The following is a 25358-nucleotide window of genomic DNA, read 5'->3' on the forward strand; positions in this document are numbered from 1 at the left end:
AATGGATTTCTAGCTGTGATAGTTTAATTACTGCTCTTCTGCCTCTCTGTCTTGCCCCCTCCCAAAACCAATTTCTTTTATTTATAAATATACTATTTCAAAAGTAATGTTTTCTGTATTTCTCCTTATTGAGGATTATTGAAACAAACCTCTTAGAACACTGCTTTGATTTTACCTTTAAACTACCATTTTGCTCATACAGCTGAGGAGTATGTTGAAATGTACATCAAGTTTTTTGCAGTGCAGAAACCAGAGATTGATCTTTGGTGTGTGCTGAATCAGGCCCCTACAAACTAAGGTAGTGGTCCCAAACTACTGAGCTCAGCCCATTTCAGGAAAATGAAACGAATCATGTTCACCAACTCATCATGTGATGCTAGTCTGCCTTTATGCACTCCTGCACCTGCCCTGCACCCCTCCCCCATTCCCTGTCTAGTCCTTCTAAATGTATCAGAAATCTTAGATTAATTTTCCAAACACATGTAACAAGTAGAAGCTGACAGATTAAATCAATAGGGAGCAGTTAGTGATTTTTTTCAAGCTGTTTGCTTTTCTGGTGTTTTCTATACTGAAAGGCATAAATAGGAACTGGGCTGTTTGCATGTCTGTATGTAAAATGTTCCATTTACAGTCACCAAAAAACATGTTTTTCAGCTTTTTTCTAAATCAGTTTCCCATCTTCAGTGGCAAGACCCCAGGGTTTCTGCAGCACACTGGTGCAGCAGACTGGAAATTTCTGTGGCAACTTCAAAGGTTTTTCTTTATTATATTTGATTCTCAATTTTTTCAATATGCTGCCAGATTTTAATAACAATCCATAGCTGTGTCTTGGAAAGAATTGTGTTTAGGGAAGCTAGAGATTTTAACAGCGAGGCTGGGGACTCAGGAGGGTGATGGAAGCAGTTTGCATTATGGGACAAACACTAACTGGATGTTGCTGCTAAAATGGTAAGCAGTGAATAGCTAACAGCAGTTAAACCATTGAGGTGGGTTTCAAAGTTGACAATATTTTGAGATAAATGGAACAATAAGCACCTCTCTAAAAGCTTTGGTTTCTGGCCATTTGCAGACTCAGACAGAGCTTGATGAATTGATTTGTCTTTGGCTTACATTTTCAAAAGTTATATTTACAACTATAAATGTTGACAATGTAAATTTAAAATAAATACATTCTGAGAGAGTTCTGTAGCATGAATTAGATTTCAGAGCAAAGTTAATGGCTGTGCAATCATATGATGCACAGAGCTCTCAGGATGCCATGGTAAAAAAAAATCAAGTGATATGTTTTATTACATACAAGTCTCAGTACTTATTTATTTTAAACCTTGTATTGGACCGAAAATCACCTGCCTGTTTCTGGAGTATGTCAGAATTGGAAAAAAACACACTGGATGCATTTAAAACTGCCTTTGTCATCAGTGAACTCTAAAACTATGAACAATTCAAAATTTTCCTAGATTCAGAAGCACACTACGCAGTGCTTGTGTTGGGGTCTAACTTATCCTAGGTTTATACAATGAAAATAGATATCAGCAGAGCAACAATGACAATATAAAAGGCACAAATGCAGCAAAGTGGCAGTAAGTGGCCTACTACTTTGAACAGATGGAGCAAATAGGTGATATATGTTGTGAACATACAAAGTGTTTAGACTTTGCACATTTTTGGTATGTTTTTCTAGTTCTGAGGAAATATATTACATAGTTCTACTTTCTTAGGCTCTGGATCAGTATCCGCATACTACACTGCTTTCCTACAGGCCTAAGGCAAGGCAGCAGTGTTTCTTTCCTGCACCAGTGTTTTCACCATTTGTGTACCTATATCACTGAGAAACATTCATCTCTTACTCTACGATTTATTAAGGCATGCAGGGTTCGATTCAACAAGCTCCAGATATCTGCAATCCGACATGTAATGCAACGCTGAGTCTTTGCCCCAGCAACAGCATCTGCCAAATCTGGTCTTGCAAAAAATATTATCTGACAATCGGGGCCTCCCTAGAAAGTCTTCCTAGCAAGTGGTGTAGGCATCCCAGAAAATCAATTTCAGTGTCATCTTCAAAGAAACTCAATTTCCTGGACAACTGTGATACATGAGACCAATGTTATCTGGGGTCTCAGTCTCTCAAGACCTTTTTAATGAAAAACAAAAACTATTGAAACTACTATGATAGAAATAACACTGAAAGATTCATATAATTATATCATAACTGCTGCCTCAAAATAAAAGCAATCTCATGCAGGAATACCTGCACAATTAATTTGGGTTCTAACTGACTCCAATACCTTCTGAATGTTTTTCACGGCACTAACACTACAGCAGGTATACAGACAAAGCCAATGACCACACCACATCTTCCGCGGGGCAGGGGGGCATTCTCCAGCTTTCCAGGGGAAGGGCAATAGCGCTTTATGGGCAGTGTGGGGGAAGAGGCTCAGAGGTTGCTGCAAAAGGGTGAGTGGGTCAGCATGGTAATGTTGACTCATCTCCAGGGACCAGAAGGGCTGGGGAGTTGAAAAAGGGCAAGCTTAATGGGAGGAAGCCTCTTTCCCCTGGACCAGCCAAAATAGCACCCACCCTCCCTCCCCTTGATGTAGAAAAATGCCAGGTTTTGTCAGGACCTGCTGTGGGCATCACAATAGTCATTCCTTTCTAGGGGGGCTGGGAAGGAATTTTTCCCTGTCTACCAGATTGGTCAAGGTAGGGACTTTTTTTTCTGCCTTCTTAGAGGGTGCTTTGCTGAATAGGGAAGGAAGTTAAGCTATGATGTCACAACTCATGATGTAAGTGGGGGGCGGATATCCAGTGCAGGTACTCCATAGTGAAGGGATACAGTGAGCAGATAAATGGCTTGATAAGGACTTAAAAAGGAGGTGTTTGTTAAAGGAGTAGAATTGGGTGGGGAGGCTTGAGGCTCATTGACTGGCATAGCAGCGAGCTAGCCTCCCTTCCTTATAGCCTACCTTAACCCTCGTTCAAGAGGGGTGATGGTAAGGTTCCAGCAATGGCAGAAACACCCAGGTACATACTGAATGAACATGGAGTTACCTGTGCTGTACACTTCTATCTGTTGAGGAGTCCCACACCTCTAATAATCAAGTTGTGGCTTAATTAAAACCATATGAAATATCTTCTCTCCTTTAGCCAGGCGATACCAGATGGTCTTGTCATCAGTATGAAAATACTTAAAGAAAGAAGCAGTGATGGTTTGCCTATCATGTTTTTTATTTAAATTTTTGTGCGTTTGGGGTCCAAGAGACCCCACCTTAGAAGAGAAGTACCTTTCATTTCCCCCAGTGACTAACATTGAGGGGTCTAACTGTGATGCCATTACCTTTTTAGGCCATGTCTACATCTAAAATTTTGCAGCGCTGGTTGTTACAGCTGTATTAGTACAGCTGTATAGGGCCAGCGCTGCAGAGTGGCCACACTTACAGCAACCAGCGCTGCAAGTGGTGTTAGATGTGGCCACACTGCAGCGCTGTTGGGCGGCTTCAAGGGGTTTTGGGGAAGGCGAGAGCAAACCGGGGAAGGAGACCAGCTTCGCCGCGGTTTGCTCTCGCGTTCCGCGAACCACCCTGCAAACCGCAGGGAAGGAGACCTGCTTGCTCGGGGGTTGGGCGAACGCGAGAGCAAACCGGGGAAGGAGACCAGCTTCGCCGCGGTTTGCTCTCGCGTTCCGCGAACCACCCTGCAAACCGCAGGGAAGGAGACCTGCTTGCTCGGGGGTTCGGCGAACGCGAGAGCAAACCGGGGAAGGAGACCAGCTTCGCCGCGGTTTGCTCTCGCGTTCCCCGAACAAGCAGGTCTCCTTCCCTGCGGTTTGCAGGGTGGTTCGCGGAACGCGAGAGCAAACCGCGGCGAAGCTGGTCTCCTTTCCCGGTTTGCTCTCGCCTTCCCGGAACCACCCAGCAAACCTCAGGGAAGGAGACCTGCTTGCTCGGGGTTCGCGGAACGCGAGAGCAAACCGCGGCGAAGCTGGTCTCCTTTCCCGGTTTGCTCTCGCCTTCCCGGAACCACCCAGCAAACCTCAGGGAAGGAGACCTGCTTGCTCGGGGTTCGCGGAACGCGAGAGCAAACCGCGGCGAAGCTGGTCTCCTTCCCCGGTTTGCTCTCGCCTTCCCGGAACCACCCAGCAAACCTCAGGGAAGGAGACCTGCTTGCTCGGGGTTCGGGGAACGCGAGAGCAAACCGCGGCGAAGCTGGTCTCCTTTCCCGGTTTGCTCTCGCGTTCCCGGAACCACCCAGCAAACCTCAGGGAAGGAGACCTGCTTGCTCGGGGTTCGGGGAACGCGAGAGCAAGCCGGGGAAGGAGACCAGCTTGATTACCAGAGGCTTCCTCAGGTATGCTGGGATACCTGCTTATTCCACGGAGGTCAAGAAAAGCGCTGGTAAGTGACTATACTTGATTACCAGCGCTGGATCACCAGCGCTGGATCCTCTACACCCGAGACAAAACGGGAGTACGGCCAGCGCTGCAAACAGGGAGTTGCAGCGCTGGTGGTGCCCTGCAGATGTGTACACCTCCTAAGTTGCAGCGCTGTAACTCCCTCACCAGCGCTGCAACTTTCTGATGTAGACAAGCCCTTAGTGACTCTTCTGCTACACGAAAACCACAACCAGCGGAATGATATAACCACTGCGGGAAAATTGACCTCATCCTAGTTTGAACATAAGAACAGCCATACTGGGTCAGACCAAAGGTCCATCTAGCCTAGTATCCTGTCTTCTGACAGTGGCCAATGCCAGCTGCCCCAGAGGGAATGAACACAACATCAAATGATCCAGTGATCATCAAGTGATCCATTCCTTGTCACCCATTTCCAGCTTTTGACAAACAAGGGCTAGGGACATCATCCCTGTCCATCCTGGCTAATAGCCATTGATAGACCTACCCTCCATGAATTTATCTAGTTCTTTTTTGAAACCTGCTATAGTTTTGGCCTTTACAACATCCTCTGGTGAGGAGTTCTACAGGTTGATGTGTGTTGTGTGAAACAATACTTCCTTTTGTTTTAAACCTGCTGCCTATTAATTTCATTTGGTGACCCCTAATTCTTGTGCTATGAGAAGGAGTAAATAACACTTTCTTATTTACTTTCTCCACACTAGTCATGATTTTATAGACCTCTATCATATCCCCCTTTGTCATCTCTTTTCAAGCTGAAAAGTCCCAGTCTTATTAATCTCTCCTCATACGGCAGCCATTCCCTACCCGTAATAATTTTTGTTGCCCTTTTCTAAACTTTTTCCAATTCCAATACATCTTTTCTGAGATGGGGTGACCACATGTGCACACAGTATTCAAGATGTGGGCGTACTATGGATTTATATAGGCGAAATATGATATTTTCTGTTTTATTATCTATCCCTTTCTTAATGATTCCCAATATTCTGTTAGCTTTTTTTTTGACTGTTGCTGCACATTGAGTGGATGTTTTCAGAGAACTCTCCACAATGACTCCAAGGTCTCTTTCTTGAGTGTTAACACCTAATTTAGACCCCGTCATTTTATATGTATAGGTGGGATTATGTTTGCATTACTTTGCATTTATCAACATTGAATTTCATCTGCCATTCTGTTGCCCAGTCACCCTGGTTTGAGAGATCCTTTTGTAGCTCTTCGCAGTCTGTCAGCTCAACTCAACTCAACTATCTTTGAGACTACTTAATGTATGAAGAGGCACAGGTTTGGCACGAAAATTTGTATTTGCACTTTTGTATGCGTTGAGGTCAGATAGACCCCAGAGCATTAGGAGGGTTCAATTAAATGAATATATCATATTTTAGCCAAGAGGGGAGGGATATATGTCTAGTAAGATTTGTAGTTCAGCTAATATGTGTAACATTTCCAGCATTTCTGACTGCCTTAAGGAGCAGAAGCAGTGCATTTTCAGAGTTTAATGAGACATTTAGACACAAGTATGTATTTTCAGAGAGAACATTTGCTCCTCGGAGAGGAGGGAAGATGAACAGCAGCAGTTACGCTGCTGAATCGTCACAGTTCTTAATGCTGCTGGCATGAGTAAGGTTTTTCTCTGCTGCTTTTGTGAATCACACAGTGCCAGACAAACCTGCATCTCTGGGTCCTGGTAACGAATAGGAAAATCGGCGCCTAAATGAAGGAAGCAACAAAAATCACAGTAGATTTGACTGTAGGATGGACTGTGGTGTTTGCCTGGAGAACCAAGTTCATGGTTCTACCTTAATGATAGATTGAGCCTTAAATTAAAAATACATAAAATGTAAAACAAAGATAAACATACTGATCCTTCAATTATATGAGTATTTGGGTATCTTTTTGTGTTAAATTCTACTAGCTTTACAATGGGAGTTCATGTACTGACTACCCCGTAGGTGGCAATTGGAGTGTTTTTGTCTGTTTCATTTTCAAACTTCTGGTCAGCTTTACTTTTCCAAACGTATACAAGTTTTTTTTCCATGTGCTTGCCTTGTGTGAAGGAGCTCTCCAATAATAAGACTCTAACAAGTCCCATGTATTTTAAATCTTTACCATGCTAGCAGTTCTTTTGTTTCTGTTGTAGGTTCCATCAGGTTTGTTCATACCTAGTATGGCAATTGGAGCAATAGCAGGAAGGATTGTGGGAATTGCAGTGGAGCAGTTGGCCTATTATCACCATGACTGGTTTATCTTCAAGGAGTGGTGTGAAGTTGGAGCTGACTGTATCACACCGGGCCTATATGCCATGGTTGGTGCTGCTGCATGCTTAGGTAACTAAATTGTAACACAACAAATAAGAGCTTGATTTCTTTTCTGTTATTGAACTAGATAAGTTTAGGGGTAAAGGAAAAAAGTTGTACTTACTAAAGACCAAGTACAATATTAGAGGAGCTTCTTACATAGAAGCATACATATGTTTTGTTTTAATAGAAAAATGTGCATATCTTTACCGGAAATCATTTTAAGCTGAATGCTAAAAAAGGAACATAAGAACAGCCATATAGGGTCAGAGCAATGGTTCATCTAGCCCAGCATTGTGTCTTCCAACAGTGGCCAGATGCTTCAAATGAAATGAACAGAATAGAGCAACCATCAAGCAATCCATCCTATGTGCAGCCCCAGCATCTAGGAGGCAGAAGCTTAGGGACACCCAGAGCATGGGTTTCATCCCTGATCGTCTTGGCTAATAGCCATGGACAGACCTATTCTCCATGAACTTACCCAATTCTTCGAGTGCTTGCTCATGTTCATTCTATGTTAAGTATGTGTGCTTGCCACATGCCCCAGTGCCGGAAGTTTTTCACTCAGTGATATCCGTAGGGAACCAGCTCTGGCACTCTATGGAGTGGCATGCATATGGGCTGGTGTAAGGAGCGCTGCCGGCTCCCCCCTCCCTCGGTTCCTTCTTACCGCCAGTGACGGTGCTGGAACGTCTCCTTGCTTCTGCAAGTGTTCTCTACCCAGTGTTTGTTTTATTTCCTATTGCTCATTGTGTAAATAGTTCTTAGATTTCATTGTTCTCTTAATAGTTAGCTTAACAGTACTGTAGAAAAGATAGTCCCCTAAGGGGTTTAGCCCAGGGACCGCTGCAAAAAGCATATGCTGGTCAGCGACCCACATCAAAGCTGTTGAAGTGTTTTGGGGAAACCTACATTAGCAATAAGTGTCACATCTGCAAAAGCTTCAAGCCAAGAACTAAAGAAGAGTGGGACATAAGACTAAGAGCTCTCCTCATGGAGTTGGCCTTCGCGCCAATCTCCGAGCTGCCGAGATTGGATTCCGCACCGAGCACCATGGCATTGGTGCAAAGTGCGCTGCTAGCACTAGCCCCCTTCAGTATCTGCTAAAAAGCAGAGAGCACACCAGGAGAGGGTGCTCCCCGACATCCCGTACTGAGAAGGGAAAGTCCAGAGAGGAGCATAGGCGTACGTGGAGCAGCATGTCTCCAGAGCTCAGCCAGGCACCTGCATCATTGGCTAGGCTATCCAGCAATCTTAGAGACCCACCAACCGCCCCGGGTAGTGGCAGAGGTGCCCAGCACCTGCAGGTTCTACAGGGTCAAGGACGATCTCCCTGACCCAGTCATCTCTGCATTCTGGACTACTTGCTTCACTGAAAACATCAAGGCCTGGCCTTCTCCTCGATCAAGGTGTGCCTAGCAGCCATTTCAGCCTTCTATCCCCACATCCAGGGCAGGTCAGTATTCTCACCTGAAATGAAAATCAGGTTTCTTAAGGGCCTTGAAAGACTTTTTTGGCCCCAATGGGACTTCAGCTTAGTCCTCTTGAGGCTCACTGGCCCTTCCTTTGAGCCTCTAGCCTCCTGTTCTTTCACATCTGCTGTAGAAAGTTGCTTTCCTTGTGGCTCTCACTTCAGCAAGGCAAGTCCCTCTGAGATTAAAGCCCTTACCTGAATCTGAATCATGTCCCTGTTGATTGTGCATTGTGTGAAAAAGTATTTGCTGCTGCCTATTAATTTCATTGCGTGACCTCTGGTTTATGTATTGTTTGAAGGGGTAAATAACACTTTCCTATTCACTTTCTCTGTACCATTCATGATTTTACAGACCTCTGTCATATCCTCCCTTAGTCTGTTTTCTGAGCTGAACAGTCCCAGTCTTATTAATCTCCATTCATATGGAAGTTGTTCCATACCCCTGTTTTTGTTGCCCTTGTCTTTACCTTTTTCAATTCTAATATATCTTTTGAAATGGAGTGACCATAATTGCATGCAGTATTTAAGGTGGGTGCGTACCGTGGATTTACATAGTGGCACTATAACATTTTCTATCTTATTATCTATCCCTTTGCTAATGGTTCCTGACATTGTTAGCTCTTTTTGACTGCCGCTGCACACTGAGTGGATGTTTTCAAACAACTATCCACAATGACTCCAAGATCTCTTTCTTGAGTGGCAACAGCTTCAACCTCATCATTTTGTATGTATAGTTGGGATTATGCTTTCCCACATGTATTACTTTGCATTTATCGACATGGAATTTCATCTGGAATTTTGTTACCCAGTTTTGTGAGATCCTTTTGTAACTCTTTGCAGTCTGATTTGGATTTAAATACAAAGTTCAAATCACATTCAATATATAGTTTAATTATATACTGTGAAATATCAGACTTTAAATACTGCAGTCCACTTTTTCTTTGGGGCATTGAGATGTTACTGAGCCCTTACTCAGAATAATATGTAATTTCCCCCATAGTTACAGGTTTGTAAATTAAGAGCTGTTGGAATTATTTAGAAGTTTTAGATTTGTACCTGCTGCTGTTTCCGTATTTGTTGCTAAAATGTTCTCTTGAGAATGCATTATAAGGTAGGCAGAGAGTTTCACGAGGGTCTAGTGATTTGAAGGGTCCAACCTGAGATGCTATTAAGGAGCTCATTTTCAGAAAATGCTGATCAACCACCTTCTGAAAATAAGGCCCTTTGATGGTACAGTACCTCGAGTTGGGCACCCAAAATAAGTACACACTTTGAACAAATTGGCTTTAATTAAACTTCTGAAAAGCCATTTATACAGTTTCTTTAAAAAAAAAATCATACCAGTAAATAATCAGATGAGCAAGGTGGGACAAAACTGACAGGCTGACAACAACCTCATCGTAATCTTATTTTAAAATATCCAAAATTTAATTTGAACCTCTTTACTTGTATCTGTAGAAAGAATCTGATATAATTCCAGTTCTTCCTGAATGCATTCTATCAAATGAAGATATATATTGGCTACCACAGGGTTGCGGAAGCAAAAATCTTATCAGTTAATTTTTAGGTGGAAGGGAATATTTCAGATGTTCTCATAAATGTATATACAGTTGATGCTGTTATCCAGCAGGACCCTCGTGATGTACAAGAGAGGAAAAATTGCTATTTACTGCATCTTCTCCGGTTGTTCAAAGAGGAGGTAATTTTAGTCAGTTCAGGGTTCTCTTTAGAGTTTTTTCACTTGCGGGGGGGGAAATAATCAGTTAGTAATCCTTTTAAATGTGCAGGTCTTATATTGCTTACCATGGATTGCCTTTTTACAAACAGTTTTAGTGTTTTTGCCAAATGTTGAACTTTGTGGGCTTCCTTAACCTTCTCCTTAATTATTTTCTTTAAAAAATTCAGTTAAGTGTCTTGGCACTAATAAATCCATCATTATAAGGATTATTTTAAGGTGTTGGGTTATTAAATTATATGATAAAATCAAGCATATGTTTTCTTTCTTAAGAAAATTTATGTTCAGTCTTTCAGGGGTCTCTCAAATGTCCTCAGTTATTTCTTGAGATTTAATATGCATTGAGTGCTGTGCCTGTTGCTATTAACAGACTAATCATTTGTTGATGTCTTTATTGACAGGTTGGTACTTGGCAGTTGACAGGAGATCAGGAAATTCCTTAGCTGGGATATTCTCTCATATTACCATGTTGATAGGCTCCTTTTTTCTTGCAGGTGGTGTGACAAGGATGACTGTCTCCCTAGTGGTCATTGTATTTGAGCTCACAGGTGGGCTGGAGTACATTGTACCTCTCATGGCTGCAGTAATGACCAGTAAGTGGGTGGGTGACGCCTTTGGTAGGGAAGGCATCTATGAAGCACACATCCGACTGAATGGCTATCCTTTCTTGGATGCTAAAGAAGAATTCACTCACACAACACTGGCTGCTGACGTTATGAGACCTCGAAGAAGTGATCCACCCTTAGCAGTACTGACACAGGACAACATGACAGTGGAAGATATAGAAAACCTGATCAATGAAACCAGCTATAATGGTTTCCCTGTTATAATGTCAAAAGAGTCTCAGAGACTAGTGGGATTTGCTTTAAGAAGAGACTTAACTATTGCAATAGGTAATTATTTTACAATTCTATAAGATCATATGTTCTCACTCAAATGCATTAATACTTTAAAACAGAATTTACTATGTATGTTCTAATTTTGTATCTAAATGTTTCATGTGTTTTATAGTCCAGATATGTAGCACAGGCTGTTTATTCCTCTCCCATCACCTTGATCAGGATGCTTACAATTTCTTTTTACAGTGGTGTCTTGCAATAATAAGTTCTGAAATAGGGCACACTTCCATTAAAAACCATGGGAGTTGCCACACTGGAACAGACCAATAAACCATCTAGTTCAATACTCTATATTCAGCAATGGCCAGTGCTGGATGCTTCAGAAGAAATTATGAAACAATGGACCTAATTGTGCAATATAGTACCATGGATGGAAGAAAGATGTCATCTATTGCCACTCCCATAGTTTTTGTGGCTTTGTGACAACACTTCCTCATCTGAGATTAAACTGTTAAAACGTGTGTCTTCAGTACCCCTGTAACAGGGGCTTGGGTGGCCGGGTGGCTTAGTGGTGAGATTGCCTGTCTCTCAGCCTTTAAGGCTGGGGTGGGAGACAAGGGACCTTCTCCCCCAGGTCCCAACCCAGGGAGGATCCTTGAACAGGGGGGTTGGTGTCCCTCCTGGCAGGGAGTCAGAATCTTCTCCCCTGGGCTACTTCCTACCGGTCTGTTCAGTTTGGGGTGTGGCCCCTCTAGTCTGTCTACCAGGTGGCTTGCATCCCCCAGGATTCCCTCTGGGGTCTGGATGGCACGTTGCTGTGGTCCTAGGCTCCGTCGATGGAGCAGCCACAAGCTGGTGAGGGCAAGCTCCACAATTGTCTCTGGGGTTCACTCAGTCAGTTACCTCCCATACTGGGGATTCCACTGCAGTCTCCCTTGGCTGGGAAACCAGTGCTCCATCCCTTTAGGCAGAGAGATAGCTAGCTCCTGCCACTTTATCGTAAGCCCCTAACTGAGCCAGGCTTCTTTCTTTTATCACCTCAGGCCTGGCATTGGCTGCAGGTATAGTGGAGCGGGGCTAACTGGGCCCAAAGGCTTTCTTGAACCCCTGCTGTGCTGGCTGGCGGTTTCTCTGCTTCGTGTCAGCCCCATTATCATTATTTTCATGCTGCAGAGTTCTTTGGGAAATGCCTGAGTCACCCCTCTAAGGCCACCTAAATCTGACTTCAAACTTAATATAAAATTTTATACATTACTATAAACCCTTGGGCTGTTTTATGAATTTCGATTCAAAAGTCAGCAAGGTTAGACCAGTTTTGGCATTACAGCTGTGTCAAACAGGTGGTTTTTTTACAATAACAAGGTGTACTGTCAGTAAACGTCTAATACCGTAGTTGATTTTTCTAGTCAGTTTCAGGTCAGAACACCACAGTCTGCTTGAACTCGCTTAAATATGGTGATTTGATGGGTGGTATTTTTGAATGTACATGCCATAAATTGGAGCATAGCAAAATTATTCATTTAAAGAGACATAACAAACTTGTGCCTGAAAATGTTGTACCTATTATTATTATTATTATTATTATTACAGTCAACACCGAATACTCCCTGTAACTGAAAGACTAGAGGAAAATAAGTTATTTCAAACAATTTTTTCAGCTTGTTCACTTTAAGTGAAATTCATCTGTGCAGGGGGCAGAATCCAAATTCTGTATATAATATATTTGATTCTTATCAAGATGCCGGTAATCTAGGAGTAGGTACCTCAAAATGTAAATGAAAGTTTAATTTCAAACTGTCTTTCATTTACCTTTTGGAGTACCTAATACTAGATTACAGGCAAAGAGATTTATCTTTATAAGAATATTTTTTTCAGGCAAGATTCATTTTACCATCTAAATTACATGGTGGAAATTATTCAGTCTTAAATTTGTATATCAAAAGAACCAGTCTTGGAAATGATGTGAGTAGGGAAGCTTATGCCCAAAAATGAGGGAAGACTGAAAAGGGAAGGAAGATTTGGCACAAATAAGCAAATTACACAGATTCATAGGAATAAATAGAGAACATTTGATCAGTTTTAACATGTGTAACTTTAGCACCTTCATAGTCAAAATGGAGTCTGCTCTACAGGCAGCTCTAGCCAAGAGAAGGCACAGGAATGCAGGGAAAGTCCCTTCCACCCTATGGGCACCTGTTCCAAACGTTCCCGAGTGACCACATATACTCAGGAGGAGCTCTGATTTGTCCTTATTGGGTGATTCCTCCCTGGCACAGTGCTCCTCCTGGCTCCTTTATGGGGTGTCCCCGATTGGCTGCTGTGTCCCTCCCAGGCTTCGGGAGGTACTTGGCTGCTTCCCTCTGTGATGGCCTGCTTGCTGCCACCCTTCTGTCTGGAGCGCCAGACGTGCACACCCTGTTGCTCTCCCCTTTCCTGTTCCCCCTCGCACCAATACAACTTCCTCCTTCTGGAACAATCAGCACTTCCCCCCTCAGGAAAAATATTTAAAGGGGACATGCCTCTAAAACCCCTGTTATGCCCAACATTACATGACAAACCTTGGCAGCATTACCACGTGAGTGCAGTTTCTTCTGTGCAGTGGTCAAACGTGCTTCTTCCACAGTAGATCTCCTTTTCTTCCCTTTTATTGTAAATGAAAGTTATTTATTGTACTGAGGGGAAATCCCACACAATGTATGCAGCAGCCACTATTAAACCAAAACAAAACAAATTCCCATGGTATGGCACAAATATATCAGTATAGTAAACAAGCAATAGGAAATAACATAGTCATGTTTGTTTACTTTTTTTAATGGCAGTTATGGTATATTAAGTCCCCTTAGGCTTCCAAAAGTTCTCTTGGAGTGACAGGGAAGGAGAGTGTTCTAAACTTTCAATGTGCCCTCCCTGCTCCAGATTTGAAGCTCAGTTGATGGTGTTTGTGACTTTCCATATGAATAGTTTGTTCCTTGGAATCCTGAAATGAACTTTCCTCATGTCATGTGAGCACCCCTTTCAATCTCCTTGGCACCCTCACAGGAATGTGCTTTGCTTCAGCAGCAGAGGGATGTGGTAACAATAGGACCATCAATGTGAGTGCACACTATTGAGACAGTCCTCTCACTCTTATGAAACCCATCTGTTTCTGTGCACTACGCAGATAGTGGCTGCCTGCTCCCTAAGATGACATTAAATAGCATGTATAGTGCCCAAATGGTAGTAAAGATTTGTTCCACTGCATGCCAACATGCATATTTGAGATCTTCACTATATTACATTAAAGGCAGAGAGTGACTGAAAGTTGTATAGTCTGATGTGTCTTCTGCTGGTCTCTGAAGTACATGTATTGGAGAGAGAAGAGCTGATTGTGAAAACAAAACTTCAGAATAGTAAACAGGACGAAATCTAGTTGGAGTCCGATGCCATTCATTGAACTTGCAAGTTGCACTAAATCCATTAAATCCAAGAATATTTTTTCTCTTTTTATTATAGAAAGTGCTAGAAAGAAGCAGGAAGGTATTGTTGGCAGTTCCAGAGTCTGTTTTGCCCAGCATACTCCATCACTTCCAGCAGAAAGTCCTCGGCCGTTGAAACTTAGAAGCATTCTTGATATGAGCCCTTTCACCGTGACAGATCACACACCAATGGAGATAGTGGTGGATATTTTCCGCAAGCTGGGTCTGAGGCAATGCCTTGTAACACACAATGGGTGAGTACAGCAGCAGAAACCCTCTTCATTTGATCAGATGTAATACTGGTGACTAGTATAACATGCTGACAACTTAAATTTAATTCCTATGTGATTCAGGCCTATCACATTTAATGACTTCGTTGTAGTCTGACCTCAGCAATGGACAGCCTGTAGCTGAGCCAGAAGTCGAACTTTTCTGGTCAATTTCAGTTACATGTGAGAGACTGGAAATGCCAGTTAAGCTGCAACTCACTACAATTGTTCCAACAGGAACAACTTTGAAACAAAAAATTCTATCAGAATGAAATAGTTTGACAAATAACCATTAAGAACTAAAATTGCATGCAAATTTAAGGGAAAAGCTAATTTCAACTCTCTTCCTTCCCTCCCTTCCCCCTGTTCTCTGTACCCTTGTTCTGACATTGTCCATTTGCAACCAGTCAAAAATGGGCTGCGGAGAGCAAAAGCATAATAAAAAAAAAAAAATCAAACTGGTTTATTTTACCTGTATACAGCCTTCTTTTTCTATTTTGAAGTAACAGGTATAAAATGCATGATAATGAGATGTTTTCTTTTATTCCCACTCATTTCCTCGTGAGGCAGGGGGTGGGAATACCTAACTTACTAAACTGAAAGCTTGTAATTAGCTACAGCATCTTCCTCTTTCTATTGTGAACCAATAAGTAAAAAGTAATTCTCCATTGCCATCCAAGTAAAAATATCTATATTCTGTTCTATAAATACTATAAATCTAAATCCATTATGCTTTGTTTAAAGAAAATACAAAATGGTTATAGGATATTTTTTCAGATTTTAAGGCCCAAAAAGGAAGCATTGTGATAATCTAGTCTGACTTCCTGCATAACACGGGCATGGAGTATTTCCCAGGACCAGGGGCTTCCATGGGATTAGAACTGATCCCTCTGGCACTGCACATAAGGGCAATACCCATAAGCCACCGAGGGTTTGAGTTCTACCACCTTCATTACAGGTTTTTCTCTTTCCCATGCCCCAAGTGTGTGTCTACACTGCAGTTAGACAGGCCAGCTGACTCAGGATAAGGGGATGCTTAATTGCAGTGTAGACATTCAGGCTTGGGCTGCAGCACAAGCTCTGGGACCTTCCCATCTCACAGGGTCCAGCACTCCATTCTGAGCCCAGTGTCTACATTGCAATTAGATAGCCCTTAACCCAAGCCCCAGTTATCTGGCACAGGCCAGCCATGGGTTTTTATTGCAGCGTTGACATACCAGGTATTAATAGACACATTTTTTAAATAGTGTTTCAGCCAGTTCTGCGCACACAGTTAATTCAATTGCACTTGCAAGAGACAGAATTTGTCTAGAACAAATTTAGTCTTCTGAGAGACACAATCAGGGCCAGCGTCAGGTTTTTTGCTGCCCTAAACAGCAAAAAAAAAGGGGAAAAAAAAAAAGTCGCGATCTGCGGGATGCTGGCAGCAGCTCTACCGCTGCCGCTTCAGTCTTCAGCGGCAATTCAGCGGCTGGTCCTTCACTCTGAGAGAGAGTGAGGGACTTGCCGCTCAAGCGCTGGACCTGCCTCCCTTCACCGTTGGCCGCCCCAAGCACCTGATTGCTGGGCTGGTGCCTGGAGCCGGCCATGGACACAATAGGAGGCCCAGATTTTCAGTTTTGTATTTTTGTGTTCACATTGTGCTGAATGCTTCAGCTGTTGATATGTGATCTGCAAATGCATGGGGGAAAAAAAGGCTCTCAAACTTTTAAGAGAAAATGTGCCCATTTATCCTCAATATCTGCATGTTTCACAGTGGAGATTAAAAACCGATGGTTTAAAATATCCTCAGAGCTTTGGTTCTGGCATATTAGGAGCCAGGTAGCTATTACTTAGTTCTAAAAGTTCAAGCCAGAACCATTTTTGTTTTCTGGATTTCAAAACATACTTCAAAAATATAACTTTAAGAATGAGAACGTATATATGAGTGGGACTATGGGGACTTGTCGTATCGTGATCTGCCAGCTAAATAAATAAATAAATAAACTCTTCCTTTTGCACTGTTTAAAGGCTTGTTATAATTGCCTGCTTTCTAAAATAAACTGCTCCTCTTTCTGATGGACTGCTCATTTACTGAACACTTTGCTTTCACGTACCTTCCGTGTGAAATATATGAAATATAATTAAATGTAGCGATCTCTGACACAGTTGTCATGCTTTCCCTTTAGTATACATTTACAAGACACCTAAGAACTGGAGTATTCCTTATTAATTTCATGTTTAGCATGAATGACTGTGGGAGGATAAACTAGAGAACTAAAATATTTGGGTGGAGGGTTTGTTTGTTTGTTTTGTGGTTGGCAAATGGACTGCTGCTATTAATTTATTTTTAAATTGCATTATTCAGATGATATCAGCTTGGAAGCATGATTAAAATGCATTTGCTTCAGATTTGTTCTTTAACACATGTATGTACTGAAAGAATAGTGGGAACTTTCTGAAACTTAAACAGCTTCCTAAAAGTCTTTCTGCGAGGGCAATTTTAAGTCAGTGTGTCTGTCTAATTACATTCCTAGAACACAATTTGAGGAAAGAAATCTGCAATGCTAAAATTTCTGTGAGAAATATTTGTGTTGAGCTCTTCAGTACTATAAGTAGCTTCTACTGCAGCTTAAAGCTCAAATACAGGAACCTAATAATTGTTTTGGTATAGTCATTAATTAGAAAGGTTAACCAGACACAATTAAAGTCAAACTCAATTATGAATTTTAAATGGTTGCTTTCAGCATAAATTAGTGGAAAATGTGGAATGCTTCACTGATCAGTTGCATTGTAACAATAACCATTTTTGTCTTCCTGCTTCAGCTTGTTCCTTTGTGAGCTCAGCATTCACTACTGGTCAGATTTTAAACCTAGTTTGTGGTGCTTCGGGTAATGGGAGGAGCAAACTGCCAGGTAGACAGACAGGGCTAATGTACTCTGAATTCTGGTGAAAGAAAAACTGGTAACAGAATCTATAAATCAAATATGGTCTCAAAAGGCAACCTCCCATTTTATTAAAACTAGTTTGTGCAAAAATAACATGTTACAGTTTCAGAGGGGTAGCCCTGTTAGTCTGGATCTGTAAAAAGCAAGAGAGTCCTGTGGCACCTTATAGACTAACAGATGTATTGGGTGGGTTCACCCACGAAAGCTTATGCTCCAATACATCTGTTAGTCTGTAGGGTGCCACAAGCCTCTTTGTTGCATGTTACAGTTTGGACCAGGAAGCTTGCATTAATTGATAGTTGTGATAGTAATTTAAGGACTGTTGGGAAGTACATAGAGAGTAGGTTTAACTTGTTGATTTACACTAATGTAGTGATTCAATGAGCCACTCCTGATTAAAAATTGATTTGAATGGAGAATTAGGCCCACTATGGCCTGGGCTACAGCTCATAATGATTTTGCTGCGTAGGGTAGCTTCAAACGCACTATTTCTTTGACTTTTTAAAATCCATAGTTTGATTTTAGTCTTGGTCATCTACTGTGACAGGCTAAAATTTTAGCTCCCAATGTTTATACAAGCTTAGAAGTAACTGTTGAAAGAAGGAAGTTAAAGTAAATTTCAGTTCCAATGTTTTTTATAACTGGGATATATGAGTGGATATTCAGGCAGGTGAATGTGATAATGGTAAGCTTACATCCATATTCAATATTTGAATATATTACTCTAAGGTTAAAGATGCATTTTTTTTGTGGCATGTAGAAAATGAATTAACAATTTCTGTGAAAGGGTACTACTGATTGTCAAATCCCTCTTCATTTAACTACATTATTAGCAGTCTTGCAGTCCATGTTTTTTCATTTTACTCGACTCTAAACCTTTCTCATTCTGATTGGAAGTTTTTTTTAATTTGATTCACACAGTTATTAGCATAACATGATCTGTTTCAGGATTGTCTTGGGGATCATCACAAAGAAGAACATATTAGAGCACCTCGAGCAACTAAAGCAGCACGTCGAACCCTTGGTGATTAGATATATCAGATCTCCTAATTAGACATGTTAGACGTCAGGAAGCATGAAACTTGTGAACAGTTCAGTGTTCTCTTACAATGACATCGGCTGAACAACCAAAATCTTCCTGTGCAACAAATACGATAATTTGTATGAAGGAGATTTTAATGTAAAACATTTGTAAAAACTAAGCTGTTAATACAGACATACTGCTACAGCAGCTAAAAATTTTCTGTTAATCACAACGTTAAAATAAAATTATAGGGATCAAATATCAGAAAATTTATTTGATATTCTTGAAAGGATGGGAATGCCAGATGGGAAAAGGCCGAGCTTGGAAACGCTTTCCTTTTCCTTTTTGTTAGTACATATTAAGATGCTTTTGTAGTAAAACTAAAATATTCCTTTGTCAGATCTTGGCAGCTTTAAATAGTTGATCAAGCCCAAAAAATCTGTTTAGTTTTCCAACAACAAAACCAAAACGTAATTTGTATTTAGTGTAGCATTAGACCTTCCTCTGCTATGCCCCAAGTGTCTGCATGCTTCTAAAGAGCAGTCATTTATTTTTGTTATGCACTGTATGTCTTGCTGCTGTTATCTGTAGCAATCAGTGTCCCTTCATAAGGTATCTAGTTATGTCCTAAGCCGCTGAATGACTTGTTACTATTTTTACTAGTGGCTTCCTAATCTAAATATAGTATTACACTAAGATGTTGTGATCTAATGTGTTATGACTTAGAAAATATCTTAATTTGGACGTTAGTTGCTCTGCAGTTGTTGCATCTGTACTAAACCTGCCCTCCAAATGTAGCTGCTTATGTGCAAAACATGTTAATTGTTTTCACATTTTATTTTAATATTTCACAAGTATTTCATGCCTCCTTTAAAACAACAAAACAAAAAGTACTAACAGATTAACAAGATCAACAGCTCATTCTTTCTGCTTTCTGCTTCTCCTGTGATATTATCCTTTAGGACAGCTTCACTCTTTTTGATATAACACACAGTTATATTTTTAATTGCTATTAAGCCCTTTTCATAAGAGCACAACATTTTAAATTTTAAAATGTGTACAGTCTATTAAAATTGGTAGTTTCTTTATCAGTTTACTTTTGAAAGTTCTAAACTGGAAAACAAAACATCTGATAGTTTTGCTTAAATTCTGCTCTCAACTGTTTGTGCTCTTATGAAGACACTAGACTAAGCCAATATGTTAGCCTGGAAAGATCCTCTAAATTTAAATTTTTTTTTAAAGTTTGATTTGGTGTCAAGGTTTTTGGCCATCAAGCAATATGTGACTTTTGGTGGCTAGTTTGGAGCATATTTTCTTTTTGATATGGGATCAATATCACTTCTTATTCATACCTCTTTCGTTCTTTGTTACTTTTTTGTTGGCATACGTTAATCAAAATTTCATTTTGTAGAAACAAAAATTAAATATAAATGGGCTTGAACTCTTCTTGCATTACTTGCATATCATGAAAAATGGATTGCAGCTTAGTGACCATCCTATTTGGTGCCTCCACACTGCTCTCTTTTAACAAAATGATGGTTACTTGATATTTTTATTCATAAAATGTTTTCATTTAAACAAGAAAATCAGGCTATTTGCTCTATTCCTGTCAACAAAAAGGACTTGGCTACAGATTTAGTTCTGTTTCTTTTCTCTTGTAGAGTAATAGCCATTTTCTATTTATCCTTTTCAGACGCCTCCTTGGCATTATAACAAAAAAAGATATCCTCCGTCATATGGCCCAGACGGCAAACCAAGACCCCGCGTCAATAATGTTCAACTGAACCCCATAGCTGAGGAGAGAGAGGAAACTGAAGAGGAGGTTCATTTGTTGAACAGTACAACGCTTTAGCCTGAGGGATTCTTCTGTGGTTGGAAATGAGAGCTGGATTTTTGCATAACAGTGCTGTTGGCATTCAAGAGTTGGTCTGGGGGAATGTGGAGAGAAGGAAGAGTGATGTTCCTCAGTGTAACACGGGAAGAGTGAACCTCTGCTATCCTGCACTGGATGCGTTCCATGATGACAGATCTGCCATGATGGTGCAGTGCGAAAGCTGGATCAGAAGACAGAATTCTCCAATCCCTAGCCTAGTATTGAAGAGATGCATTGTTAGTCCCTGTTTCCAGAGGGATCACTTGAATTGAGCCATCTTTTGAAGACTGCAAGGTCTTGCCTTTTTTACCATTGAAAACTGTTGTGTTAACTCATGAAATATATAGTTATTACACATCATCTTTCTACATTCCAGAAGAGCTTTTATTTCTCTCTCCCTCTCTCTCTCCTGAGGCGTAACAAAGCCTCTTTATAATTGGTGTGCCCTTTGGAAGCAGTAGTTTCTCATATTGAGATGTACTGTGACTTACCAAGGTTTGATCACAAGAAGGGAGGTTTTTTGTGCCATTAAACATGTAGTTTGTACATCATGAAATGCTTGGGGCAGTATGGATCTGCTTCAGCAAAAGCAGATTGAACAGGTAATACCTTGTGTGAATTTTGCACCCTAGGTGCTGCGATTTCAGAAAAATTAAAAATAGATGAAACTCAAGTTTCTAGGAGAAATTTTTGCTGCAGAATATATCAATAATGTGACCTGGTCTTATGCAATTTTTGTATTATTGAAAACACTGACATATACCAATGTTGTGCAGAATAAGGAAAAAGTACTGCTACTCTGATAACTAAGAACAGGAACAATTCTGTACTATCCGATGGTAATTGCATGCAGAAACACTGGACATATTTTTTACATTACATTAAAATCAGTCATCTTTAGTTTTCTTTTTCCACAAAAAGATGTTCCACTGCTGACACTGAAGAAAGAAATGTAATTCATAACTTGCACTAAATGTATATTTTTTTCTTAAAATTTTACCATTCTTTATTTATATTTTTATGGATTAAAATATATTAAATACAAATCAGTTAATATCTTACTTAACTAATTCTACCTTTCCATTGATTTTTATAGAGTAATTCAAAATCCTCTACACATAATGGAGGGTTGGGAAGAAGTTTACAACTTGATGAAGGGTTTAAAAAAGTAGTGATTTCTTTATGATCCAACACGTGCATAATAGCATTTTCAAGCCTCCCTTTCACTGCCATAACCTTGAGGTGTCCATTTGTTTATTATTACAAAACAGAATAAAACTACAAATACTCTTTTTAAACACTGCAGGGTTTTAAAAATAATGGAAATAATTGTTAAGCCTGTTGTGACTGACTTTTGTTTAAGAATCTAGAAATGTACTGGCTGAAAGGTCGGATGAAATTTAGCTTTTTAGAAAACAAAACAAAAACTTACTTGAAATGTTGAGTGGGTTTTAAACTCCAGCAGCAACACACACTTTAGCAGGCTATCAGATTCAGAAGATTTTTTTTTCTTTTGAGAAAACCTATCTTAATCTTTAGCTGAACATGTTTATCTATCAGGTTTAAAAAAAATACCACACACAAAGAAAAGGCAACATCCCAAGAAAGTATTGTCCCCAAAAGTAAAACTATAAAGTAGTGATGGGGCAATTAAAATCTGGTGGGTAGATTAAATTCATGTTTTGGTAAATTCATTAAATTTATAACTTGAAATTAGAGACAATGACCTCCTAATGTTAATATTCCCTAAAACTAAGACATTTCTTTAACCTGTTATGTTTCGATAAATCTTAGTTACTTTTAGCACTTGTTGTCTTGAGGGCACTGATTCAGAAAAGAACTAGGTAAGTGCTTCATTTTAGCATGAGTAATCTCACTGAAGCCTATAAGACTAGTAGCATGCTTAAAAGTAATGCATGTGTTTACATGCTTCTCTGAATCAGGACTGATTATAAAACTGTAATGAATGTTTAAATTTTGCTGTCTCTGACCTCTGGTCCCAGTAGAAAACATAATATTTTTCTGCAGTGCCTATTGTGTGCTCACTATGGTCAGTCCCTTTTTAAAAGTTGGTTTGGAACTAAAGCAGGGAACCAAGCTGCTATTAAAATGGAAGTTTTGCAACTAACTTACTTTAATTTTCTAATTGAAGCAAATATGTAATGGGTCAAATTATGCTGTATTACAGCTGTCGAACCATTACATGAGTCTGAAGCAGCGTACTCGTTATCTCTGGCTAGTCCTGATTTCAACTGATCTGAGCGCAGGATTTGGCTTGCCTGTAGGAGGCAGTTCAGGAGGTTGCCTGTGATGCTGCCTTTCATCATCGAGCTAAAACTTCTTGGTCTGCCTTGTAGTTGAAGGATATAAACATAACATGCTTTTATTAAAAAAAAAAAAAACAAAAAAAAAAAAACCAAAGTTTTTTAATCACTTTGAAACCCCACTCCCACCCTTGCTGCTAACTTTACGATAAGACACACCAGTGACCTAGTTCTGCTTTCACACTGCATGAAGTGAAACAATACAATTCATGTCCCTGCTATCTTTTCGTTTTAGCTGTAGATCCAAGTGCAACATTTGTATTGTGCTGATCTCATGCACCTCTGTTCACTGTTCTTACCTACTATGCTTTCTTCACTGATATTTGACATTCTTATCTAGTCATCCTACATTAGAAATTCTGATATTGAGTAAGTGTGCCTGTGCTGTTGAACAAAATGGTTTGTTTTCTAATGTAAAATTTCCAGCGCCTTATTACAGTTACTAATTTGAGCAGATGTGGTAGATGGGGTGAGGGTGTCAGCATCTTTTTGTTTTTAAACTATTCAGTTACTGGTTCATGAAGAATGCATAGTTTGTTAATCTGTGATGTTGCTTAGAGCTGTATTTAATATTGATCTTAATGTTTTTATTTATAATAGTGTGGTAGAGTTGCATATCATTACAGTAAAAACTGATTACAGTAAAAACTGATTACTGTAATGATTCAATCATAAACATATTAAAAAAATTCTGTATGACCATTTTTTGTTTGACTTTTAATTCATGTGCTAGCAAATATTATTCACATTGCTTTTCCCCTCTGAAATTTGTGATCTTGTACAGAGTCTGCCTCTGCACCAAAGGAAAATTAGCAGCAAGCAATTTTACCTATAGACAAGCATCAAGTAATTTGTAAACAAAAAGGCCACAAAAATAAGATTTCAGCAGCACAGTTCATCTGAGCTTGTTGCAGTTTTGCAGTTGCTTATGATTCCGCTAGTAAACAATTCAACACGAATGGATTTTCTTTGAAAATTTCCATTTTTAAAAAGCAATTTCTGCTGTAAGTGGTAGAATGTTTTGGTTCCTGCTTGTTGCTTTACTATGCAACCATCTAATTTTAACTGATGGCTTAGAGCCACAATTCTGTGTTTAAATAACTGCAGCTTCAATACTTCACTTTTAAACGACGTTAGTTACATTATTCATCATGTGGCAGAAACTGGGGCATCTGCTATTCAGCCATGCTAACCAACTATTACTTCTCTTCAATTTTCAATTTTAATTTATTGGTTCAACTTTATAGATGTTTATTATTCCTCTTGAGGGCAAAGCTTCTGTCAATATACTTTATTGTACAGCAAACATTTAGGGCTATTAATGAATTTTACCATAAAGAAAACAGGAAAATGTATATTAAGGTCTACTCCTGCAAAGACTTAAGCACATGCTTAACTTTACACACTGTGTAGTTGCACCAAACAGTATGTAAAGTTAAGCATCTGAGTAAATATTTTTCAGAATTGGAGCCTGAAATTTAACTTTATGAAAAGTTAGCCAAAGTCTGCCTGTCTTACATCATGTGTGTGCACAAAATGAACAATTCTGACCCCATGCAGAAGCTCATGAACACTTGCATACACATGAATATTTAAACTATATATTTATATGCTGTCAAGTGACCATAAAAAATTGATGTTCCATGTTCACTCTTAGGGTATGTCTAAACTATCAAATTAAGTTGAATTTATAGAAGTTGCTTTTTCAGAAATTGTTTTTATACAGTCGATTGTGTCCCCCCACAAAAAATGCTCTCAGTGCATTAAGTCAGCGGACTGCGTCCACAGTACCAAGGCTGGTGTCGACTTCCGGAGCGTTGTGCTGTGGGTAGCTATCCCACAGTTCCCGCAGTCTCTGCTGCCCATTGGAATTCTGGGTTCAGCTCCCAAGGCCTGATGAGGCAAAAACAGTGTCGCGGGTGATTCTCCCTCAGTCCCTCCGTGAAAGCAATGGCAGACAGTCGTTTCATGCCCTTTTCCCTGGGTTACCTGTGCAGATGCCATACCACGGCAAGCATGGAGCCCGCACAGCTGACCATCACTGTACGTCTCCTGGTGCTGGCAGACGTGGGACTGCATTGCTACACAGCAGCAGCTCGTTGCCTTTTGGCCGCAGACGGTGCGTTACGACTGGTAGCTGTCATCGTCATACTCCTGGGTGCTCTTTTAACTGACCTCGGTGAGGTCGGTCAGGGGCACCTGGGCAGACATGGGTATGACTCAGCCAGGTCATTCCCATCTTCTGGCAAGCAGCCAGGAGATGACAATGGCTAGCGGTTGTAATGCAGCATCTTCTGCCGAATACCCAGGAGACGACAATGGCTAGCTCTCGAACTGCACCATCTGCTGCCACCCTAAAGATGTAAAAGATGGATGGAGTGGATCAAAACAAGAAATAGACCCGATTAGTTTTGTATTCATTTGCTTCCTCCCCTCCCTCCCTCCATGAAATCAATGGATTTTGAGTTCGATCCTTGAGGGGGCCATTCTGTGTGACAGTTGTTTGTGTTTCTCCTTGATGCAAAGCCACCCCCTTTGTGGACTTTAATTCCCTGTAAGCCATGTTGTCAGTTGCCCTTCCCTCCATTAGAGCAGACAATCGTTTCATGCCTTTTTTCCAGTCCAGATGCCATAGCACTGGAATCATGGAGCCTGCTCAGATCACTGCGGAAATTACGAGCAACCACACGCATTATCCTGGAGTATATGCAGAATCAGAACCTGCCAAAGCAAAA

At 40.5% G+C, this 25358-nt stretch overlaps 1 protein-coding gene across 6 annotated transcripts in view; it reads left to right on the plus strand.

Annotated features, from left to right (window-relative positions):
* Window positions 1-23322, plus strand: part of CLCN3 (chloride voltage-gated channel 3) — a 113260-nt gene extending 89938 nt beyond the window's left edge. For 3 of the 6 annotated variants that reach the window (XM_050945325.1, XM_050945326.1, XM_050945327.1), the window contains 5 exons: window positions 6546-6732; window positions 10406-10804; window positions 14243-14459; window positions 18351-18426; window positions 20120-23322. In XM_050945325.1, coding sequence (XP_050801282.1) covers window positions 6546-6732; window positions 10406-10804; window positions 14243-14459; window positions 18351-18426; window positions 20120-20278 — 1038 coding nt within the window. In that variant the 3' untranslated portion in view covers window positions 20279-23322. The remainder of the gene's footprint in view (window positions 1-6545; window positions 6733-10405; window positions 10805-14242; window positions 14460-18350; window positions 18427-20119) is intronic. The other 3 variants (XM_050945328.1, XM_050945329.1, XM_050945330.1) reach the window with 2 other exon arrangements.
* Window positions 23323-25358: the final 2036 nt, after the last annotated feature.

This window comes from Gopherus flavomarginatus, chromosome 3 (genome assembly GCF_025201925.1).
Source record: "Gopherus flavomarginatus isolate rGopFla2 chromosome 3, rGopFla2.mat.asm, whole genome shotgun sequence".
Lineage (NCBI taxonomy): Eukaryota > Metazoa > Chordata > Testudines > Testudinidae > Gopherus > Gopherus flavomarginatus.